This window comes from Pelophylax lessonae (assembly GCF_965119305.1).
Source record: "Pelophylax lessonae genome assembly, chromosome: 4".
NCBI lineage: Eukaryota > Metazoa > Chordata > Amphibia > Anura > Ranidae > Pelophylax > Pelophylax lessonae.
Genome location: NC_138771.1, coordinates 145,368,553 through 145,394,474, shown reverse-complemented (window position 1 = coordinate 145,394,474; position 25,922 = coordinate 145,368,553). Strand labels below are relative to the sequence as shown.

Below are 25,922 nucleotides of genomic sequence, written 5' to 3'. Positions count from 1 at the left end.
CAGAAAAAAAGGCATAATTAATGTAGAATATGATCTAAATAATGAGTTGTTCTGACTCTAGTTAACACAACACATTCCTAAAGAATGTGTGTTTAACCCTTTTTGCTGTAATCAATTCTCAGAATGTTTGAATAAGTTTTCTATAAATAAAAACTGTAATAATTATTAACAGTATTTTCAGATTTGTGATTAGGATGATGCATTGCGCCTCTACTTTATAAAAGTCAGTACAGAGGAGTTGACCTGGATACATACAGGTATTCAGCTTTCAGTCTAGTACTGATTAGATAGTATTGAAAAATCGTTTGGTTTCTGTTGGTGAAACCAATATGTTTTCAAAGATAAATGCCTTTATGTTCTTTAGGCTATTTAATGTTTCACTGTATAATTTCACTGTTAAAGGTGAGCACACGCCTCTTAAGAACCTGCCACAGAAATGTTTGTCATGCTTTCATTTAACTATTTCACATTGACATACCCTTTCCTTTAACAAAAGTTTTATTTATTTTCAAACATGGAATACAAGCTTAAGAGTACATTGCAGGTAGGTTATACTAGATGGTATGGTTTGGAGCATAAATCAACAGATTAAATACAGTAATATGCTCTAAAAGAAAAAGCAGCAATATCTTTGCAGAGATGGCATGGCAAAGAGAGCCGTGAATATGCAATTTGGTATATGTTTAAGACTTGTCAATGTAGAAAAGAGAGATAATGCAAAAAGAGCAAAAGAGGAATGTTTCAAAGACGATTAGAGGAGAGGGAGGAAGAAGGCTTAGAGAGGAGGTGGGTAGCCAGCCGGGTAGAGGAGAGGGAGAGAGAAGTAAAAGAGAGGGGGTGGGTAGCTGGCTGGGTAGGGGTGAGGGAGGGAGAAGGAATAGAGAAGAGGTGGGTAGCCAGCTGGTTAGAGGAGAGAGAGGGAGAAGGAATAGAGAGTGGGTGAGTAGCCAGCCGGGTAGAGGAGATGGTGAGAGAAGTAAAAGAGAGGGGGTGGGTAGCTGGCTGGGTAGGGGAGAGGGAGGGAGAAGGAATAGAGAAGAGGTGGGTAGCCAGCTGGTTAGAGGAGAGGGAGGGAGAAGGAATAGAGAGTGGGTGAGTAGCCAGCCGGGTAGATGAAAGGGAGGGAGTAGGAAAAGAGAGGAGGTAGGTAGCCGACTGGGAAGATGAGAGGGAGGGAGTAGGAAAAGAGAGGGGGTGGGTAGCCAGCTGGTTAGAGGAGAGGGAGGGAGAAGGAATAGAGAGTGGGTGGGTAGCCAGCCGGATAGATGAGAGGGAGGGAGTAGGAAAAGAGAGGGGGTGGGTAGCCGGCCGGGTAGAGGAGAGGGAGGGAGAAGGAAAAGAGAGGGGGTGGGTAGCTGGCCGGGTAGAGGAGAGGGAGGGAGAAGGAAAAAAGAGTGGGTGGGTAGCCGGCTGGGTAGAGGAGAGGGAGGGAGAAGTGAAAGAGAGTGGGTGGGTAGCCGGCTGGGTAGAGGAGAGGGAGGGAGAAGGGAAAGAGAGGGGGGGGTGGGTAGCCAGTTGGGTAGGGGAGTGGGATGGATGGAGAAGGGGTAGAGAGGAGGAGGGTAGCTGGCCTGGTAGGGGAGAGGGAGGGAGAAAGGGTAGAGAGGGGGTGGCTAGCTGGCCGGATAGGGGAGACGGAGGGAGAAGGGGTAGAGAGGGGGTAGGCAGCTGGCCAGGTGGAGGAGAGGGAGGGAGAAGGGGTAGAGAGGAGGTGGGTAGCCGGCTCATAAAAGAAGGAAGGAAAAAGGGGTAGAGAGGAGGTGGTTAGCCAGCATGGTAGATGAAGGGAAAGGAGAAGGGGTAAAGAGGAGGTAGGTGTCATATCAGAGAGAGAGAGAGCAATGATTGATTAAGGTTAGGGTTATAGTTCAACCATGGAGACCATGTTTGTAAGAATTTTGAGTGTTGCTCAAATTTTAATTTTAATTTTAATTTCTCATTAACCATGGTTCCCGTGATCCTCTGTTCCACTTCTGACATGCTGCTAAAATGATTAAAGATACCAATTTCCTCTTTGACCTCGTCAGGTCCAAATTAGGTTTGTGGAGCTGGGCTTACCAGGGACTTTTGGCTAGTGGTTTGTTAAAAGAGAAGTATGGGAATTTTTTTATTTTTTATTTAGACTTACCTAGGTGGATGCAGCATCGGTGCAATGCTGCATCTGTCCCCCACTGGCTCTAAGGCTGAGAACCGAGCAATCAAACACCGCTAGTGAGTATACAGTGCAAATGCAGGTGCAATACAACTCGAAATAATAATTAATAATAAAAGTAAAATCTAAGTGCAATGTCCATTAACAGCCACTAGGTGTCTCCAACCAAGTGCGAATCTTCCTATAAATTCCAACATAAATAGGTGAATATTCCCGCGTCTTCTTTCACCAACATTAAAGCACACACCCTACTCAGCAGAACTGTATGACCCCCATTACAGTTAGTTATAAAAGGCAAGTTGGGGATACCACTCTCAATAGTACTTATACCAGGCACAGAAACGAATCACAATAGCCACCAGTGTTTAGTGAACCCTCATGATTTCAGATACAATTTCAATAAGGAAAGGAAGAACAGATGCTTCTCATAGTGCAGTATGTAAAATTTATTAGACTACACGCATAAAAGTACACTTATAGTACAGACCAGGGGGGGGGAACCTTTTTTCTGCCGAGGGCCATTTGGGTATTTTTAAAATCATTTGGGGGCCGTACACAATTATCAACTTAAAAATGTGCCGGTTATATTTGGTCAAGCATTTCATTAACTCACCCCTAATGTGATGGCTGCAACTGCTTCTCTTTGGTGAGGTGTGTGATGTTAGCTGGTAATGATGATGTTGCTACTGGCAACTAGTTTTCCAGGTTTGCCCCCCCTTAATGCAGAGTGATTAGTGCCCCCATCAATACAGAGTGATTAGTGCCCCAATCAATGCAGAGTGATTAGTGCCCCAATCAATGCAGAGTGATTAGTGCCCCCCATTAATGCAGAGTGATTAGTGCCCCCATCAATTCAGAGTGATTAGTGCCCCCCATCAATGCAGAGTGATTAGTGCCCCCATCAATGTAGAGGGATTAGCGCCCCCCATCAATGCAGAGTGATTAGCGCCCCCCATCAATGCAGAGTGATTAGCGCCCCCCATCAATGCAGAGTGATTAGCGCCCCCCATCAATGCAGAGTGATTAGTGCCCCCCATCAATGCAGAGTGCATGGGGATTAGAGCACCTCCTGATTACACACAGAGCATGGTTCTTCTACTTACCCGGCGTGGGCGCTCTCATACGAAGTCATGCCTCCTGGACCAACTCCTATGGTAGACACCACCACTGTGCTGTCTATCATAGGTAGGAGGTGTGACTTTGTATTACAGCAGCCACGCCGGGTAAGCAGAGGAACCCGTTCTGTGTGTAATCAGGAGGTGCTCCCCCTCCCCTTCCCCTCCGGAGGCAGCCCAATTGCAGGGCCGGAACAGATGGCTTCGGGGGCTGCATATGGCCCGCGGGCCATAGGTTCCCCACCCCTGGTATAGACGATCAAATAAGGCCTGTTAAATAGCAAGGATGCCAATTTGCGTTCCACCTGCGTTTCAAAGATGGCAGAAGTGACAAGTCATGCAAATCCCAACCAATGCATTTCGTCAGCAGCGTCTGACATCATCAGGGATCAAACACTGCTAACCGTTCGTTTCTCTGAGCGCCCTGAACAGGGAGCTGGTGACTGTAAGTCACTGCTCGCTGCTCTGCCCCCTCCAGCACCAACTGGAGTGCTGGGCTGTGGAGAGGGCAGGAGTGGTCGGCTCAGGCTTTCAGTGGCTTGCTGAGAGGCTGAGCCAAGTGCTGGTCCAGGCATGTGGGCGGATCCTGACTATATAGTTGCGATCTTTACTGAGCCTGGACCGCCTATGTGATATCAGCTGACAGCAGGTCTCAGCCCGCTGTCTGCTGAAAACAGGTCACAGGAGTACAGAACAATCTGCACTCCTGTGATCCACAGGAGAAGTACAGCCAATTGAGCTTTGGCTGTACTTCTCCATTAATTTTAATGCAAATCTTATTGTATACTCGTATTCATAACTAGCACATCTGCCTAGCACCACTAGGGTCATTGGTTCAAATCCCAATCCCACAACACTACCTGCCTGGAGTTTGCATGTTCTCCCTGTGCGTGCGAGGGATTTCTCTGGGTAGGGTACTCTGGTCTCCTCCTACACTCCAAAGACATCTAGGTATAATAATTGTCTCATGTCCTAATTGGCCCTAGTATGTGTATGTATGAATGTGAGCTAGGGACCTTAGATTGTGAGCTCCTTGAGGGTAAGGGACTGATGTCAATGTACAATATATACATTATATTACCAAAAGTATTGGGACACCTGCCTTTACATGCACATGAACTTTAATGGCATCCCAGTCTTAGTCTGTAGGTTTCAATATTGAGTTGGCCCACCCTTTGCAGCTATAACAGCTTCAACTCTTCTGGGAAGGCTGTCCACAAGTTTTAGGAGTGTGTCTATGGGAATGTTTGACCATTCTTCCAGAAGCGCATTTGTGAGGTCAGGCACTGATGTTGGATGATGTTGGACGGGAACACCTGAACGTACACAGTCTGCGCTCTAATTTATCCCAAGAGTATTCTATCGGGTTGAGGTCAGGACTCTGTGCAGGCCAGTCAAGTTCATCCACCCCAAACTAAGTCATCCATGTTTTTATGGACCTTGCTTTGTGCGCTGGTGTGCAGTCATGTTGGAACAGGAAGGGCCAACCCCAAACTGTTCCCACAAAGTTGGGAGCATTAAATTGTAGTCACCTTATAAATCTTGTGGAAAGCCTTCCCAGAAGAGTTGAAGCTGTCATAGCTGCAAAGGGTGGGCCAACTCAGTATTGAACCCTACGGACTAAGACTGGGATGCCATTAAAGTCCATGTGTGTAAAGGCAGGCATCCCAATACGTTTCGTAATATAGTGTATGTATAAAGCTTTGCGTAAATTGACAGCGCTATATTAAGTACCTGAAATAAATAAAATAGAATAAATAACTTCTGGGATGTTGGGCATTGCCACCAGATATGAAACAGTGTGCCCTGGGCTCCCCATCCTCTGGATACACAGGGGGGGGGGGGGGGATGGAAATACAAAAGACGTTGCTGATACAGCACACATTAAATCTAGCTTTATTTGTATTGTCTAATGTGTTTCTAATAACATAATAATAATTTCTGTTTGTAATAATTCCATCCTCAGACTGACTGCAACTTGTGAAAGCAGCAACAGAAAAACCCGGGAATAATGGCTTTAGCTCCTGATAAGGTAACAGTTTCAGTCTAATAATGAATTTTCTGGTAGCTTTCAGTATTAGAGCAAATTATCCACTAGGACTTGAGTCAACAGGCTTTTGTTCCCTTCAAGTGGGTTATGTATTTCCATACAAGTCTATAGGAATGTAAGGCAGGCCATACACGATGCAAATTTCGAACGATCCGTCGATCGATAAACTAAAGCGGCGCTCATGTACAGCATGTGAGTATACCATCAATGAGATTCGAAAATCGTACTTCCAAACACTATTTTTTATGCCAGTATGGGAAGTGATGCAATGTTATTTTGACCTTTTAACCACACCTCTACTGTCATACCAACTCTATTCACAACACGTGATGTTTCTTATGTAGTAAATGATTTAAGAAAGGTCCATTCAACATGCACAGACATTTGTGTTTATTCCACTTTACTTGAAGACATGTTGGCACCTCAGCAGACTTTGCTGTAACCTATAGTATTTCCTGCATTATTATCATTATATGGTGAATATATATGTATATGGTTATATATAGAACAATAGTTTGTGTGTTGTTGTTTATTTCGTTATTTTTTCCTTCCGGTTCAGGAATAATGCACAGTTGTGTTTTGCTTGGTCAAATCATACAACTCCCCCATTAATGATACGAAATTTGGCCAATTTTCACAAAAAAACTCAACATGTTGGATCAGTCAATTTCAGCTATCGTACGAAAATCGCATGTCATACATACCACACTAATGATACGAAAAACAAACGATTTTACTTTCAATTTGTATTTTAGTTCGAAATTCGCATTGTGTATGGCCTGCCTAAAACCCACTTATAGAAGATCAAAATGAGGACAAATGAACCTGTCAATGAATTCTGAAGTACCTTAGAAGTGTGTCAAACTGAGGCTTGCGAGACTTGCCCAAAACCCATTGACACAGGCTTTATATATAATCAAAAAATAATTGCGCTAGGACACAAACATAATTATAAATGGTGCAAAGTCCAAAAAGAGCAAATTCTGAGCAGCTGGCACAATGTCCTATTGGTAAAGGATAATCGTACAAATTCAAATAAAATAGCCACGCTAAAAAAATATAGATTCCAATTGATCCCCCAGTGAGATGAAATCAAAATGATATGAAGGTTAAACCGTTGGTGTATCCATCACCAGGAAAGTAGGAAACATGCAGCCTCTTACCAGACGGTCCAGATATACAGCATTCAAAACAAGATAAATCAAGTGGAGCAGACATCAATCGCAGATGATCCAATCAAACCAGCAAGCGAGTGCAATCCAACTGGGCAACATGAACATCAATTGCTTTGGTATTAGAGTCCAGTGAAATGGACCCAACAAATGGATTGATCCTCGTTGTGAATATAAAAGAACAATAAAAAGATCATTGCGCAGACATCCTTTTAGAGTTTTATTAAAACATTGCAGAAGTCTGCACACAAGGTACATGAATTCCAAAGGCAAAAAAAAACCATATAAGTGACAGGCGGTATAAGTTTGTTTCATCCAAAAACATGGCCGACCTCCAGTAGCATGCCAGTGTCATGTGGTTAAGCTCCTCCCAACATGTTTCGTCACAATTGACATCATCAAGGGGCTTTATATAGCTCTTATAGTCTACAAGATATTGGTTTCTATCTGTGTCCCCAATTAGGGGGATTTTCCCTAACTTTCTGTGTGATTATTGGGACGGAAAATAAGGAACGATTTCTCCAATTGGAGGTCATTGGAACATGTGTTTTAATGGAAGATGTGCCCTTAAATAACAATGTAAGAGGGAATTGCCTTTAATTTGGAGAGATTTCCTTCACCTTATGCCTATTACTCTGAAGGTGAGGGGATATCTCCCTGATAGGACACAGACAGCAAATCAAAGCTTGAATAAGTATTATCCATTCTTTACTCTATCCAAAACAAAAAAAAAGTTTGGATTAGAGATACATATTAAAGTGATACTAAACACACACAGTTTAATTTTACATAGTCCCCTCAATTTCTGTATATAGATTATGGCACTGTAATTATTTTAATAAAAAACAACATCTTTAGTACCTTTTTCTAATCAATATACAGATGTCACATGACCCAGATCTATCCCAGCCTGTCTGCTCAGAAACATAGGCAGGATGAGCTTCTAGTCTCTTGCTACTGATCACATGTTAAAAAAAAAACACAGCCTTTGGGATTCAGATAAAAAATAAATTAACATCCATAAACTGTTTTAAATTGTTATACAAATATATATTTGAAATCAAATCCTTATTATTTCTTGGCAATAATTAGACACATGCAGAACGGAAAAATTTGTTTTGTTTTGGATAAATTCCTTAGGTTACTAATTTGATTTCATGGATTTGTTTCAGAATTCGTTTTGTTGGTTTATTCAGTTTCTAACAAATTCCAAATTTTTACAACGATTAGAATTTGAATCGGTGAAAAATTGATTGACCGATCCGAATTCTGTGTGAAGAATAGCTGGTTGTTAAAGAGTGGGCCAGCAAGCTGGCCGCCACATCCTTAACAACTGATGACTCATCAGCTGTCTGTGGGTTTCCCCACTAACAGCTGAATGTAAACAAAAGAATGCTGGCAATGAAAAATAAATGAAAAAAAAAAAAACAGTGTGGGGTCCCCCCTATTCATACCAGGCCCTTCGGCCTCCCCAAAATTTATATCAGTCCCTTATCTGATCATGCAGCCTAGCAGGTCAGGAAAGGGAGGGTTGAGTTTTTGGGAGTGGCCTGGTATAGTTAAGGAGGAGGGGCGGGGCGCTTGCCTGCACCCCCCCCCCCCGTTTCCATACCTTCCGGGCTGCATGCTTGGATAAGGGTCTGGTATGGATTTTGTAGGGGACCCTACGCCATTTTTATTTTTACATTTTGGCATGCTGTTTTTTTTTTTTTCTTTATTTTTCATTGCCAGCATTCTTTTGTTTACATTCAGCTGTCAGTGGGGAAACCCGCTGACCGCTGATGAGTCATCAGCTGTTAAGGACATGACTGCCCCCTCCCTGTCCCGCTCCTTAACAACCAGCTATTCTTCACACAGATTTCAGATTGGTTGATACATTTTCCACCGATTCGAATTTGAATTGTTTGGAAAATTTGGTTAGAAAGAAAATTAACTAAATACATTTTAATGAACTTTGTTACTATTGGTATTTGGAAGTTCGGATAAATCTAAATCTCCAAATAACCAAAAATTCATTTGAATTAAGATTCGGACTGACACAAATTGCACATGACTAGCAATAACATGGTGTGGGCGGATTTCTGCCAGTCACAAGAGTCACACCCCTCCAGCCTGTGTTTTAGAATAAGAGGGAGATTAAGCCTCCATTAATCTACATGTAACATCCCAACCCCATTGTGTTTAGCTGGTTAGTGGGCATGGAGAAGGAGGGAGGGAGTGGGCTGTCATTTACCACTGTGTATACACCCACATGTGTGACTCTACATGGGCTGCTCAGATGTGATAGGGAGTAAATGCTCAGGGTGGAAATACACTAAAAACTGAGCATGTGCAGAGCTGCCAACACTGCTCTGCAAAATCCTTAGCTGAATTGGGAACAAAGTCAGTTAGCCAATTAGGAGAGGGGGGGGCGGGGTCGAGCAGGAGCTCCGTGTCTGAATGGACACACGGAGCTGCAGCTCGGCTCGGGTGCCCCCATAGCAAGCTGCTTGCTGTGGGGGCATTTAACAGGAGGGAGGGGCTAGGAGAAGCAAAGAGGGACCCGAGAAGAGGAGGATCCGGGCTGCTCTTGGCAAAACCAACTGCACAGAGGGGGTAAGTATAACATGTTTGTTATTTAAAAAAAATGAGACTTTACAATCACTTTAACTCCGATTATATGCCAAAAACTTTAATGTCAGTTTTGTTGGTGGACTGACCTTTTGAACTGCTTTTATAGCAGAGAAGATGTAACGATAAAGAAAGAACGCCAGCAGAAGGCTTCGTTAATGAGGGTTGGGAAAGGAAAGTGTAAATACATTTCCTGCTGTCTGCTCTGGCAAACACTACTCAACTGAAGAGGAATGGTCCCCTGAATTCTGCTGTGAAACTGACACTTCCAGGATTGTTGATCACCTTGGTCCCCCACAGATCTCACTGGTTGACCCTGCTGACCTCCACATCCTTGTTGTATCCTGCAGTGAGTGGGGGTCAGAGGGTGGAACCAATAGGAGCTGGAGGGGACACAGGAGACTGACATTCCTAGAAGTAGTAGAAGTTCAATTCTTCTTGTTACACGGTATTTGTCTTGGAATTTCCATAATTCATGACAGGGTCACTTTATTTAAGCAATATGCATAAAAACACATAAATGCTTTGTTCCTATATCAGTTTGTAACATTTGCATACCTGTAATGTTCATTGTGTGATACATACACTATGGTACCAAAAGTATTGGGGTGCCTGCTTTTACACACACATAAACTATAATGGCATCCCAGTCTTAGTCCGTAGGGTTCAATATTGAGTTGGCCCTCCCTTTTCGACTATACCGCTTCAACTCTTCTGGGAAGGCTGTCCACAAGTTTTAGGAGTGTGTCTATGGGAATGTTTGATCATTCTTCCAGAAGCGTATTTGTGAGGTCAGGCACTGATGTGGACGAGAAGACCTGTCTCAAAGTCTCTGCTCGAATTCATAGAAGCATGCTGTGATTGGACAGGTTGAGGATCGGGTTGAGGTCAGGACACTGTGCAGACCAGTCAAGTTCCTCCACCCCAAACTCGCTCATCCATGTCTTTATGGACCTTGCTTTGTGCACTGGTCCAAATCATTTGGTGGATGGGGTGGGCCAACTCAATACTGAACCCTTAGGACTAAGACTGGGATGTCATTAAAGTTCACAGGCGTGTAAAGGCAGGCATCCCAATACTATTGGTAATATAGTGTAGCTTTAGTCCTAAAGCTTAAAATACATGACATAAGGGAATTAGCGCACATTTAAGTTATTATGTATGTGTGTATTTTTTTTCAGAGTGGGAATACACAGTTGCATTATGCTGCCCATGCTGGCAACTTGGAGGCAGTACTCAGCCTGCTGCAGCAGGGATATGACATTTTGGCCCGAAATGCGGTAAGCATGTGTTTGAAAATGCTAGTCACTTAAAACGGAATGTTTTATGGTGTTAGAATGCATTTTAAATAGGGCTCCTGGCTTGAAAGTAAAAACGATCAGAGACTATGTAGCCACTGATCACTTTGACAGTGCAGGTGGCATGGTTTCCCCCTCTTACTGGGAGCCGCAGACCACAACTGCCCACTTCAGGATGGAGAGCAAGGGGGGACCCAGTCACATCCATAAAATAACAAAGAAGGTGCAGCGCTAGGAAGGCAAGTAATATCAGTCCAATAATGCTTGTAAAAAGGTCAGTTGATCAGGCAAAGAAGTAACACCACCACCAACATACCACCAACCACACTGCCTCTTACCATCCGACTGATTGTATCAAAGCCTTTAAAGTATCCCACAGCGGACTCAACCAATACTCCAATGGTACAGATGGTATCTCCAAAATCCAGGGGAGGACAATCGATAGATACCTCAGAGATAGAGAGAAGACTCACAGAGTAGTACGTTCAAACCTTTCAAATTTTATTCATAAAAACGAGGTAGTACACTCACATTATGCAGAGCAGCATCAGTGTTTGAATGTCCGGTTTGCAAACCGAAAAGATGGCCGCTGTGTCCTGGGGGGAAGACGTCGCACATCCCAGTCCCACCCAATGCGTTTTGTCAGCGATGACGTCGTCAGGGGCGGCATCCATGCCTCTATCTCCCCTGTACTAAAAGAAACTGGATGCAACAATGATGTCTCCGCTTCTGGTTTCAGATGCTCCATGGTACAGCCAGGGGAGCATCTAACTGAGCAGATCTGTGCTTGGTTAGATGCTGTCACCTGGCAAGTGCTATCACATGGGATTTTTCTAACCCCCTTGTTATAGCAAAGTAAAAATTACATAAATAAATATATAAATAGTAGAAAAAAATAAACTTATAATAAAATATATTTTAGAAAATTTGTGGTAACCGCCGTTGCCCCGCACATACCCAAAAATGCACACCAAGGGTGTCATGTGTATATAAACCGCGGTGGCACCACAAGTGTGATATATTGCCTCAAATGTCAGAGTAAGAGCAATATTTCTCATACAAAAGGTCCTGGTTAACTCTAAACTGATGAGCCATAAGGGCTTTTAGATTGTCACCTATGGAGATTTTTGAGTACCATAGTTTTTTGCGATGTCACGGGTGCAATATCATTCAAAAGGGAAAGTTCAGCTTTAACCACTTAAGCCCCGGAGGATTTGGCTGCTCAAAGACCAGGGCCTATTTTGGGATTCGGCAATGCGTGATTTTAATGGACAATTGCGCGGTCGTGCCACGCTGTACCCAAATGAAATTGACGTCCTTTTTTCCCCACAAACAGAGCTTTCTTTTGGTTGTATTTTATCACCTGTGCGATTTTTACTTTTTGCGCTATAAACAAAAAAAGAGCGACAATTTTGAAAAAATAACAATATTTTTCAAATTTTTTTTATATGAAATCCCCCCCCCCCCAAAAAAATGTATAAATCAACATTTTTTAACATTTTAAGCCAATTTGTTTTCTGCTACATATTTTTGGTGAAAAAAATCGCAATAAGCATATTTTGATTGGTTTGCGCAAAAGTTATTGTTTTACTAACTAAGGGAAAGATTTATGTCATTTTTATTGTTTTTTTCTTTAACTAGTAATGGCGGTGATCTGCGATTTTTTTTGCGGGACTGCGACTTTGCAGCGGACAGATCTAGCCCCTTGACTGACATTTTTGACACTTGGGGGTACCAGTTACATTACTACAGTAATCAGTGCTATACATATGCACTGTTACTGTAAAAATGACACTGGCAGGGAAGGGGTTAACTTTATTAGACATCCAGGGGTTAAGTGGCATGCTTCTAACTGTAAAGGGGCGTGGCTTTTGATGTAACCACAGAGACATACGATCCTACATAGCAGGATCGTATGATCTCTGCAGTTACACCAGGGAGAATGACAGGCGGCTTCGCCGCCTGCCTTTCTCCCTCTCCAGCGGGAGATCGCGAGTGACCGGCGGACATCGGAGCCGCCGGTCACTCGCGCTGGGATGGCAGTGAACGAGCGGGGGCGGGAGCGTGCCTCCGGCGGCGTGCGCTCGCCCCCTATTGGCTCGCGGGCGAGTGACGTACCCATACATCACTTTGCCCAGGGGGGGCTGACTGCCGCAGTATATGTACTTGCAGCGGTCGGCAAGTGGTTAAGTCCTTCTCCCCCCCTCCTCTACCACATTTAGCATGTCATTTTTTTGGTGGAACGGGTACCTAGTTTTACAGGTAAATGCTCAAACTTCCGCTTAGATCAGACCGAGTGTAAGTTTGCCCCCTCGGTTCACCCACAGCTTTCTGGGATACGTCACAAGTCCTAAAAGGCTGCAGGACCATTTACAAAGTGCAGTACGGCTAGCGGCAGTAGGAAGCCGGTTGTGAAGCTGTCATAGTCGGCTTCCCACACTAAAGATGCTGACACAGGGAACCAGGAGACTAAAAAAAACTAGCCTAGGTGAAGACAGCACTGGATCCCTGGGCAGGTTAGGATTTGTAGCTATTGACTTTATTTTTATTTTTTCTAAAGTGAAGAACCTTTTTAACCACTTGCCGACCGTGCTATAGCAAAATTATGGCTACAGTGTGATAAGCCAGTTCTGGGAGGGCATCATATGATGTCCTCCCGTGATCATGCCCCCCTACATACCCAACACGCTTTGTGATCGCTGTTTCCTTCAGAGACAGATGATCACAGATCAGGTAAAGAGCCAATCACAGCGGCTCTTTAGCATGTGATCAGCTGTGTCCAATCACAGCTGATCAAGATGTAATTACACTTGCCAGTTATCTGATTTTATTTCCTCACGCTGGTAGCAAGAGGAGAGGAGAGAGCCAGTAACCGGCTAGTGTGAAAGGGGACATCTGTATAGATTATCAGGGCACTGATAAACAATGTCTTTATTATCAGTGCCCATAAGTGCTGCCTATCAGTGCCCATCAGTGCTGCCTATAAGTGCCCATCAGTACTACCTATTAGTGCCCATCAGTGCTGCAAATCACTGCTGTCATTCAGTGCTGCCAATCAGTGCTCATCAGTGCTGCCAATCAGTGCCCATCAGTGCTGCCTATTAGTGCCCATCAGTGCCCATGAGTGCCACCTCATTAGTGCAGCCTATCAGTGCTTCCTCACCAGTGCCCATTAGTGCCACCTCATCAGTGCAGCCTACCAGTGCCACCTCATTAGTGCAGCCCATCAGTGCTGCCTCATCATTGCCCATCAGTGCAGCCTATAATTACCCATCAGTGGTGCCTCATCAGTGCCCATCAGTGCAGCCTAATCAGCACACATCAGTAAAGAAGATAAATCACCTGTTTGCAAAATTTTATAAAAGAAACTAAGAAAATGCTTTTTTTTTTTACATTTTTGGTCTTTTTTCGTTTGTTTAGCAAAAGATAAAAACCCAGTGGTGATTAAATACCACCATAAGGAAGCTCTATGTGTGTAAAAAAAAATTATACAAGTTTAATATGGGTACAGTGCTGCATGACAATTATTATTCAAAGTGCAACAGTACTGAAAGCTGGAAATTTGCCTGGGCAGGAAGTGGGTAAAAGTGCCCAGTAGGCAAGTGGTTAACAAATGCAAAAACTGAAGCCCTAATGCAAAAACTGAAAAAAAATGGCTCTGGTAGAAAGGTGGTTAAACATAAAGCAGACAAAAAAGTGTAAAAAAAAAAAGAAATAAGAGGGGCCGACTCGATGGACTACTTGGTCTTTTTCTGCCATCACTTTCGTGTTTCTAAAGTATAACATCGCTTTCATTTAATAAACCCAAGTCTCTTCAGGTCTTTTATATATTGTAGGTGTTTTGGTAGACTTTATGCAATCTTCTATCTCTTCCTGTCTGGTGGTTACTTGCATTAGCATATGCATTTCAGTGACTTCCTCTTTCACAAGTGCTAAATAATTAAATCTGCCTGCTAGAAATACATGAGTTTGAGTGTTGTAGTAAGAGAAAATCAGCTAGCCAATCACATGAGCAGAATAGGACATTTCTGGGGATTTTCTAACTTTATAGGATGCTTTTAGTCAGGGCTGCTGTTAGAAATATTGGAGCCCCGTACAGCCTATACTTTATCAAGACAATATTTCCACTAAAAATACACTAAAATCATTATATATATATATATATATATATATATATATATATATATATATATATTTATTTACAATATGTTATTTTTTTACAGGACAGGGAAGCCAGCAGCACTGTGGTAAGGGGGGAGGGGGTGGCACAGTGATAGGGGCGCACACGGGGAGGGAGGGATCAGAAGCAGGCAGAATAAGGAGGCGGGATCGGTGTCAGAGAAACAATTACAATAACGATGCCCTGTGTCTGTGTCTCTCCCTCCAGCAGCTGAAAGCTGGCAAGAGGGGGGGAGAAACTGGCTTTCAGCTGCTGCACGCAGAGGGCCGCACAGGGCTTCCTTCTGTAATTGGCCCTCTGCCCGACCACACTGATTCCATGTGCTGTTTGGGCCCCCCTGTGTGCCCAGGCCCCCTACTGGAGGACTGGTGGTCCCCCCCTATCAGCGGCCCTGCTTTTGGTTGTCAGCAGAATTTAAAGCTGGCTGTAACTTGAAATTTTTGAAATTATAACAGCACTGAAATACAAAGTGGTTTGTTAGCAGTTCTATATGCTATATGTATGTTTTTGCTAACTGCATTTTTTATAGCAAGTCGGAGATTCAAGACAGGTACAAATGTGTGCATGTACAGCTTACAAGCATGTCTTCGCTGAAATGAAGGTAGCTGGCAGCAAACCATTATGATCTGCAATCAATCTTTTAGGGCCGGTTTAGACTGGTGCGATGCGGGAAACCCTGCGAATCCAGTCGCACCTGAATCGCCGGCAGTTCACACTGCCCTCTGCGAACCACTGAGGGTGTCAATACAAAGGTAATGACACCCCCAGATCGGTTCGTAGATCGCAGTGTGAACTGTGAATTCGGACTGGATTCGGCTGCATAAGTGTGAACAGCCATGCGATCCAATTCTGGTGTGGACAATAAAAAGAGGTCCTGCAAGGGTTTGGGCCAAACGCAATGCGAATTCAGCCATACAGTTTGTATGGCTGAATTCACATCGCACAGATGTAATAATCATAATTGGTAAAAGTAAAATGCATGTTTACGTATTAAGTGCCGATTCACCCTGGTGCGATGCCAGACATCGCATGTGATCTGCACAGCAAAACGATGCGAATCACATGTGATGTCTGGCATCGCACCAGTGTGAACCGGCACTTAATCCGTAAACATGCATTTTACTTTTACCAATTATGATTATTATTAAAATAAAAAAATAATCAGTTCATTACAAATATTTTATCTTTTATCTAACATTTGACAAAACGGAAAATTGTTATCAAATACTTACCGTAATTTTCCTTTCCTGATGGACTCCATGGCAGCTTACGTGTGGGTTAGTCCCGCCTCCTCCTACCTCATAGGACCCTACTCCCATAAATTTTTACTCCGTGCCAGAGGCCGTGTTCCATAAATAGCCTACTCCAGCAGATGGGAGGGGACTCCAGCTGCCATGGAGTCCATCAGGAAAGGAAAATTACGGTAAGTATTTGATAACAATTTTCCGTTTTCCTGACAGACTCCATGGCAGCTTACGTGTGGGAAATAACTAGCCAAACACACAAGGGTGGGAAACTGCTGGACAAAAGAAATTTATTTGCACCATCAACAGACAGTACTTGCAAACCAAAGTTAACAGAAGACAATGAAGCTGGCTCAATACAATAATGAGTCATTAAAGTGTTAATGGAAGACCATGATGCCGCCTTGCATATTACTTCAGGGGCCACATGACAAGAAGCCGCCCAGGACGTGGACACCCCTCTTGTCGAATGCGCGGTCACCGCTTCTGGAGGAGCCAAGCCCTTAGCCTTATATGCCCATTGGATGGTCTGAACAATCCATGCCGCTATGGATCTTGAAGAGGCCCGCAAGCCCTTGTTCTTTCCGTGAAGGAGAACAAATAGATAATCTGAACGCCTGAAGGAAGCTGTTGCATCCAGGTACAGTCTCAGAATTGCACCCACATCTAATGGTTGTGTATCCGAATCATCTGACGATTTGAATGTTGGAAGGACAATCTCCTGGTTCTCGTGGAAAACAGAGACCACCTTGGGGTGTGATCCCAACATGGGGATAAGAACCACACGATCTGGGAAGAAGGTCAGGAATGGTTCTTTGCAACCCAGAGAACTAATCTCGGAGACTCTTTTAGCCGAGGTGACGGCAACTAAGAAGGCCGATATCAGAGACAGATCTTTAATGGAGAGTTGCTCCGTGCGACTTCTTCTGACGTCAGAAAGGAAGTTCAAGACGAGTGGAAGATCCCATTTAGGGAACCTTGGCTTCCTCTGTTGCCTGAGTCTGGAAGCTCCCCGAAAGAGTTGACGAACAAGGGGATGAGACGCCCAAGAAGTTCCTGTGAAGGCCGAAATAGCAGAAACTTGCACACGTAGTGAGCTAACGGATAATGGTAGGTCCAGTCCCGACTGCAGGAAACCAAGAATATGCTGGATATTCAGGTCATTGCATGACCCCCCTTTCTTGGTAACGAAATCCATGAACTTGGACCAGATCCTTCCGTAGACCTTGTTAGTGCCCGCTCTTCTGGCACTTAAGAGAGTAGAAATTGCCCCACTCGGGCAACCTAACGCCTCCAGCCTTTCCCTCTCAAAAACCATGCCTTCAGGTGCAGATGAGCCGGGCATGGGTGTAGAGTTGCTCCCTGGGACAGAAGGTCCGGCCTGATGGGTAGAGGAACTGGATCCCGAAAACTGAGGAGCATCAGCAGTGGAAACCATGGCCTGTTCGGCCAGTATGGGGCTATTGTTAGCACTTCCACATCTTCCATCCTGAGTCTCCCCAGGAACCGGAGAATGACAGGAACTGGGGGAAAGGCATATGCCCTGTGGAATCTCCAATGGTCTGTCAGAGCATCCGTCCCAAAGGCTTGGGGACAACGGAACCTCACATAATACTTCGGAAGCTTGTGATTGCATGGAGATGCAAATAGATCCACTTCCGGGTGAAATTCCAGAGAAGTGAGCCACTGGAAGACATCGTTGTGAAGGCTCCATTCGTTGTTGTCCAAGCGGACTCTTGAGAGGAAGTCCGCTTGAACATTCTGTACCCCTGGAAGAAACACTGCAGTGAGGTTGACCAGGTGTTTCTGGGCCCAATATAAGATTGGATCTACCTCCTTCAACAGGGAGCAACTGCGAGTGCCTCCTTGTCGCTTCACATAGGAAACCGCGGTCGTATTGTCCATCCTCAGGATCACAGAAGTCCCTTCTATTAGGTGACGGAATGCTTTCAGAGCGCAGAACGCGGCTCGCAATTCTAGAGTATTTGACACTACCCTGTGAGCTTGGAAATCCCAGCTGCCCTGGGCTATCTCTGTCTGACAGAGGGCACCCCATCCGGTGTTGCTGGCATCCGTGTTAACTGTGATCCAAGAGATGGACATGATGGAATGGCAATTGAGGAGATTTTTGCTCTGCAGCCACCATGGAAGGTTCTCCCACATTGATGATGTTATGCGAATGAGGTGATTTTAAACTCCTGGACGCCACTGATGGAGAAACCCCACTTGGAAAGGCTGTGGAGTCGTGGCTACCATGGTCCCAACCACTCTTAGACACTGAGATGCTCGAAGATGAGTGGCCGCCATAGCTAGGCGTACCTTGTCCCTGACTACCGGGATCTTCTCGAGGGGCAAAGAAATTGTGCCTTGACTTGTGTCGAACTGAGCTCCCAGAAATATTAACGACTGGGTAGGCTCCAGGTGGCTCTTCTCCATGTTCAGTAACCAGCCGAACTCGCGAAGAGTGGCTATTACCTGAAACCTGTGTACCAGAAGTTGTTCTCGGTCTTGTGACAGCAGGAGCAGGTCGTCCAGATAATGGTGTAGACGGACGCCTTTGGTCCTGATCAAAGCCACCACTGCTAGTAAGACCTTTGAGAATACCCGCGGCGATGTAGTAAGCCAGAGACAGACAAACTGTAGATGATTCTGATCTACTGCGAATCGTAGGAACTTCTGGTAATCTGCTGCCACTGGCACATGGAAATAGGCGTCCTTGAGGTCGATTGACACAAGCCAGTCTGCCGGTTGTATTGCTTGACGGATGGACTTGAATTTCTCCTTCTTGATAAAAGAGTTCAGGTGCGTGAGGTCTATGACCGGTCTCCAAGCACCGCTCTTTTTCTGAACCAAGAAGAGAGGGGAGTATAGAACCTGGAACTTCTCGTTGGTTGGAACTGGAACCACTGCGCCTTGAGCCACCAACAGATCTACGTAAGACAGAAGGCCTTGTCTTTTCTCTTCTGACTGTGGCAATGAGGTTGGAATGAACCTCAGTCTGGGCGGACTGCACAATTTCCAGGAATGGCCTGTTGATACTGTCTTGACGACCCAGAAGTCGTTTATCGAGGCTGCCCAGACGTGTTGGAAGCGTAGTAGCTGAGCCCCGACTTGCTCCGCCTGGGCAGACACAACGTCAAAAAGACTTCGGGGCATCCGGACCACCAGAAGACCCTCCTCTGGGTGCTTTCTGTCCTGAAGGCTGCGGTCTTCTCCAGTTCTTTCGGAATTGACGGCCAGGCTTATATAGGCGGGCATCCCTTGAGCGATCAGCCCCTTGCCTGGGCTGAGACCTCTTCTGGTCCAGCAAGCTATCCTGGGGAAGGAACCCAGACTTACCACCTGTGGCACAGGAAATGGCGCTTTCTAACTTGTTGCTGAATAGGGAGGACCCCTCAAATGGAATTCGGCACCAGGCCTGTTTTGACGCAGGATCGGCCAACCAAGGACGTAACCAAAGAGCCCGTTTTGCAGTAACCAATGAAAGCATCACCCGTGCCGCAAGGCGGACCATGTCTAGGGAGGCCTCCCCCAAAAAAGCCGCCACCAGCCTAAGCTCATGTATTGGCGAATTTCTTGCGACTTCTTCCGACACGCTTCTGAGTGTTGTGTCCACACTGTCTGTCTACACCTCCATTGCTTTAGACAGGGCTGCGAGAGCCAATGCTGGCTTGCATGCCATTCCTGCTGACACATAGATGCGCTTGAGGTCTGAATCAATGCGTCTCTCAAGGCCATCCTTAAAGGTGACTGTGTCTTCAAGCGGAAGGGTGACATGACGCACCAGACGCATCAGTGCTGCATCCACCAGAGGTGCAGATTCCAGGTGTTTAACCTCTTCCGTTTTAAATGGGTACATTTTATTCATTTTGGAGAGTAGAGAGTTTTTTCTCTCTGTGCAGCCCCATTCGTCTGTAATGATTTCGCCGACCTCCCCTAACAGGGGAAAGAAAGGGCGTTCCTTTTTGAGGTGCTTAAAATACTTCTTCTGTTTAGAGGGTGACTCTACCGGCTCATCCCACTTCATGGCTTCCTTCACAGCTTTAACCAAGGAGGGAACCATGGCAAAGTCAAAACCCGCACCAGGGTCGTCTGCTTCAAGCTCACCCTCAGAGTAGTCAGATGAGGAGTGACTGTGCTGGGAAGGCCCAGGGATATGAATATTTTCACCAGCCGGAGTACTCGCCATCCTGGGGGAGGAAGTTCCAGCACGAGCAGGATCCAAGGTTTTTAAGGACTCCTTAACTACTCGCCTGACCAGCGACTCCATCTGCTGGTTGCTGTCTTCCCTTTCGTTTGCAGCATGTGCAAAACAGGGCTCACAGAGCGACTTTCCATCAGGCACCTGTGCCCCACATCCCCAGCAGGATCTTTTGTCAGAGTAGCGGTGTCCTGAAGTAGCTCCAGACTCTTCACCATGTCGCCTAGAGGACGATCGATGGCGCCTGGAACTTGATGATGAATGCCGCGTTTGCGACCTGGGAGGATCTTTATCTTCACGGGCTGAGTGACGTCTTTCAGACCTAGAAGGGCTTTAGGAAAGAAAATAAAGACTCAACAAAACAGCAGAAAAACCCCCCAAACATTACAGGTAGAGGAATAAAACCAATCTTACCTGTAATGTAAGGGCTGGCCATCAGGGGGCGGTGAGACATCCATATCACTTTAGGAAACTGCAAGAGATCATGAATGAGTGACATGCAGAAAGCAGGCAGGAAGCCTATTCAGCATAATCACAGCCATCTCTCACCCTAAAAAGATTCCTGCAGAGCACGGGGAAGCCGCTGGAAACACTGCTGAACAAACCCACAGATAGCTCAAACTGACAGCTATTTGAATTTGCTACTGGAATGTTGTCACCGCCCCCCTCCCCCCACCTGTGCAAACCAAGCCTCGATTCAGATCGAGCCTGGAAGGCACCGCCCCCCCCACCTGTGTGAACCAAGCCTCGATTCAGATCGAGCCTGGAAGACACCAGGAAGCAGTGGAGCGGAGGGGAAGGACGTGGAATGGAACACCATGCATCCCACAGCCAAACTAGACCCCAGGGAGAGATAAGTAACAAACAACAGGAGAATATACACAAACAAACTGCTGCCATAGAATGTAAAGCAGGGTACATCACCACTTCCACGACCAGACCTTGGACCATACGGACACCGCGGCTGCACACACGATGGGGCGTATTAATGGGCCTCCCGCTAATAGCTGGGACGATTGGCCAAATGTTGCTTTGCCTGCCATTGGCCAGGTTTGTAAGCTCTTCTGACAACTGACTCCACGCCGATGTCCTACCCTGCTAATAGCTAGGGCGTGCTAGACATGAAGGGGACACCACTCGATCCAACGTGCAGACCGCCAGGCCTGAATCGGGAATCTTCATGAGGTAAGATTTGACCATAATCCTTTCAGGAGGAGGACAAAAAAGGAACACGGCCTCTGGCACGGAGTAAAAATTTATGGGAGTAGGGTCCTATGAGGTAGGAGGAGGCGGGACTAACCCACACGTAAGCTGCCATGGAGTCTGTCAGGAAATTAGCTTTTTTTTTTGCTTAAATTCTTTTTAAAACAAATTCCAAAAATATCCATTAAACCAAAACAAAAAAAAATCACATAATGCAGTTTACCAGTTCTTAGAATTGTGGCCGCTTTTGTTTTCTTTTTACAAGCTTTTTTTTTACAATCTGGTGATCCTGCCCAGGACACACTTCTGTCACTTACTTATTTGTATCTATAGAGGAGCAACATTGTCACCCCAGGAAAGGAATTTTTTAGAACTGCAGAACACCTCCTCCTCTATACATCTTCATAACATAACAGGAGGTGTTCTGTAGTCCAGGGAAAGAACTGGGAACAATGCTAACTGTTAAGAGTTCAGTACAGTCAGAAAGCATGGGAAGATCTCAGCTCTAAAGATCAACCAGTATTTTCTTTTTTTTTTAATCAATCTGATATAACAAAATTCTTTCAACTGGATACAAAATGGGTCAAATAAGAGACATTCATTGTTGGGGTTTAAATACACTTTAACCCAGCCTTTTTCAACCAGGGTGCCCAGGCACCCTGGGGTGCCTTGAGGTTTCTTCAGGGGTGCCTTGGCAAAATGCCCAAAAATTGTATACAAGCCAGCATGTGGATAAAGCCTGCCTTTTAGTTAAACAAGGCCATTATGAACCATTACAACCTTCTAGCCTCAAGCATCCTAATGACCAATGGCATCACCAGTTGAAAAGGAGGATGTCAGTTGCCTGCACAACATTCTTGTTTGACCCTCCCCTGCCCCTCTATATCAGCTTTGAGGGCACCTTAGTGGGGTGTTGGAGAAAAACTCAGGGAGAAGAGAAACATTGGAATACTAGTCAGAACCAGTTTGCAAAAGTGTAATTGCTTTAGAAGAATAAATCACCTCTAACGTTGGGTGGTCCTACATGTGTGGATGTTTTTGCATTATACAAAACTATTAGAATCATTTTTACATTTTAGAATGGGGTGCCTCAAAACTGTCCATGATTTTGAAAGGGTGCCTTAAGACTGTCCATGATTTTGAAAGGGTGCCTTGATTTAAAAAAGGTTGAGAAACACTGCTTTAACCACCTCCCACCCGTTCACTGCACATACAGTGCCTTGCGAAAGCATTCGGCCCCCTTGAACTTTGAAGCCTGAAATGTGGCAAAAGGTTGCAAACATAAAGATATAAAACTGTATTTTTTTGTGAAGAATCAACAAGTGGGACACAATCATGAAGTGGAACGAAATTTATTGGATATTTCAAACTTTGTTAACAAATAAAAAGTTGAAAAATTGGGCGTGCAAAATTATTCAGCCCCTTTACTTTCAGTGCAGCAAACTCTCTCCAGAAGTTCAGTGAGGATCTCTGAATGATCCAATGTTGACCTAAATGACTAATGATGATAAATAGAATCCACCTGTGTGTAATCAAGTCTCCGTATAAATGCACCTGCACTGTGATAGTCTCAGAGGTCCGTTTAAAGTGCAGAGAGCATCATGAAGAACAAGGAACACACCAGGCAGGTCCGAGATACTGTTGTGGAGAAGTTTAAAGCCGGATTTGGATACAAAAAGAGATGCAGCCAAGAGGCCCATGATCACTCTGGATGAAGTGCAGAGATCTACAACTGAGGTGGGAGACTCTGTCCATAGGACAACAATCAGTCGTATACTGCACAAATCTGGCCTTTATGGAAGAGTGGCCAGAAGAAAGCCATTTCTTAAAGATATCCATAAAAAGTGTTGTTTAAAGTTTGCCACAAGCCACCTGGGAGACACACCAAACATGTGGAAGAAGGTGCTCTGGTCAGATGAAACCAAAATCAAACTTTTTGGCAACAATGCAAAACGTTATGTTTGACGTAAAAGCAACACAGCTCATCACCCTGAACACATCATCCCCACTGTCAAACATGGTGGTGGCAGCATCATGGTTTGGGCCTGCTTTTCTTCAGCAGGGACAGGGAAGATGGTTAAAATTGATGGGAAGATGGATGGAGCCAAATACAGGACCATTCTGGAAGAAAACCTGATGGAGTCTGCAAAAGACCTGAGACTGGGACGGAGATTTGTCTTCCAACAAGACAATGATCCAAAACATAAAGCAAAATCTACAATGGAATGGTTCACAAATAAACATATCCAGGTGTAAGAATGGCCAAGTCAAAGTCCAGTCCTGAATCCAATCGAGAATTTGTGGAAAGAACTGAAAACTGCTGTTCACAATCGCTCTCCATCCAACCTCACTGAGCTCGAGCTGTTTTGCAAGGAGGAATGGGCAAAAATTTCAGTCTCTCGATGTGCAAAACTGATAGAGACATACCCCAAGCGACTTATAGCTGTAATCGCAGCAAAAGGTGGCGCTACAAAGTATTAACTTAAAGGGGCGGAATAATTTTGCACGCCCAATTTGTCAGTTTTTTATTTGTTAAAAAAGTTTGAAATATCCAATAAATTTCGTTCCACTTCATGATTGTGTGCCACTTGTTGTTGATTCTTCACAAAAAATGACAGTTTTATATCTTTATGTTTGAAGCCTGAAATGTGGCAAAAGGTCACAAAGTTCAAGGGGGCAGAATACTTTCGCAAGGCACTGTATAGGGCCGGGTGGGAGCTTCCTCTTCTGAGTGGATGTTCCTGAACGTCCTTCAGAAGAAGGGAGATCGCATGGCCACACGTGGTATAGCCATACTCAGGAAGAGTAGCAGAATTCATTTTGGGGTGTAATTGCAAGTTTGCAAGCAGAAAATATTGTTTTGGTTTTTTTTTTCCCAAATTTTCGCTTTTATCGCAAAAAAACAAAACAAAAACCCAGTGTTGAATAAATAGCATGACTAAGTAATTGTCACTCAAAGTGCAAGAGCACTGGAAGCTGAGAATTGGTCTGGAAAGGAAGGGGGTGAAAGTGCCCAGTATTGAGGTGGTTAATTGATCATCCTATTCCTTACAGACAGCATTCAAGAACTGGATAATAAAGAGGATGCATAGAAGTGTAGATGTGATCCAATTGCCCTCAGGCACTATGCTGCCTTTTGCTAACATTCACACAAGAGCTTTTATGGGCATGCAGAATGGAGGATCGGAGCGTGGCCAAATGCTAGCAGCACTGTTTATCTTGGCCAAGGGAATAATAGCAGCATACATGTTTTTTCCAACCGGTTTGGTCCCTAAAAACGGATCTAAGGCACAAATACTCACTAGGCTCCAACGTTCTGATGCTCACAAGGTCCCTCGCTTGAGCCGATATCTTCTCCCTAGCTTCCTACAGGTGTCAGTCTTTTGATTGGCTGTGGCGGGATGACGTCACTTCTGCACATGCACAGGAGTGCACTCATCCTGACACACTGGCAGTCTGCTTGAATGTGAACTGAGCTGCGCATGCACAGCTCAATGTATACTCTGAAGGGGGTTGCAAACAGGCAGGTAAGTGGATGTTTTTGCAGAAGAGACATTGCATGTGTCTTCTGCAATAAAGAGCCTGTCGGTTGACAGTTGTTCATTTTTTGGCTTTAGCTCCATGTTAAAGGCATTGTCTGCTGAAACCATAGATAAGAGTTTATTGCCTAACCGGACTAAAAGCAGGTGGTCAGTGACTGCCATCTCATGTCAATGGGTACCATAGGCAATCAGACTCTTTCAGCATTAAGCAGAATTAGCCTATAAACTTGCATCACGCTTTTGCTTTTTTAGCTTAATTTAGTCATTTTAATTTTGTATGCCCGGATAATATAATATTATCATAACAATATACAGTATAATAATAATAATTTATTTTTTGGGAGATTGATCTTATCATTTGCAAAATGTATAATATAATCAGCATTGTAACTTATCCTCGTCTATCATTATTTTGCTTTGTATATAAGTACTGTACATTATATTCTATACAGAGTGGCCTAACTCCTTTACATTCTGCGGCTTTTGGAGGAGATCTGAATGTACTTGAAAAGCTTCTTTCCAAGGCTCCTGATGCGATAAATGTCCAAAATATTAAGGTATAACTGGAAATGATGTCAGCAAAATTGAAGCAAGCCTATTTTAGAAATGGAGTTTAACTAGTTTTGTTTTACTAACTTCTATTTTCCTACTCTAACTAACATAATTAATCTCTATATCTATTGTAAATATTGAAATATCTGATTAGTTTCTCATAAGCATGTCCAAAAATGTCTCAATTACTAAAGTACATACTAGCATGACGGAATTGGAGCTGAACCCCAGGAAGGTAAAGAAAAAATATTCCCCCCCCCCAAAATAAATAAAATAATAATAATAATAATGATATATTTATTTATTATGTACTTTATATTACATTAGAGACTAGTTTAAAAAAATCGATATAAATTTTAAATGCAACTAGTTTAAGTAGCTGGATTTGACTTGATATCTTCCCATCTTAACACCGTGCTCAGTGGCAGTACTAGGGGCCAGTCGGGTGTGTTGCATGCAAATGTGCTGACAGGGAACATGCTGACTGGCGGAAAGAGCACAGCAAGCAGAGAGATGATTTTATCTTTCTTTTCAGTGGCGGCCCGTGCATAGGGGGCGCCAGGGCGCCGCCCCCCTACCCCTAAAAAAAAAGAAAAAAACAAA

At 44.4% G+C, this 25,922-nt stretch overlaps 1 protein-coding gene across 1 annotated transcript in view; it reads left to right on the top strand.

The window, feature by feature from the left end:
• Positions 1 to 5,230: 5,230 nt before the first annotated feature.
• LOC309554107 (death-associated protein kinase 1-like) overlaps positions 5,231 to 25,922 on the top strand; it is a 98,135-nt gene continuing 77,443 nt past the window's right edge. Inside the window, exons 1-3 of the mRNA XM_082255653.1 lie at positions 5,231 to 5,299; positions 10,281 to 10,379; positions 25,220 to 25,324. Of these exons, the coding sequence (XP_082111779.1) occupies positions 5,279 to 5,299; positions 10,281 to 10,379; positions 25,220 to 25,324 (225 nt within the window). The 5' untranslated portion in view covers positions 5,231 to 5,278. The remainder of the gene's footprint in view (positions 5,300 to 10,280; positions 10,380 to 25,219; positions 25,325 to 25,922) is intronic.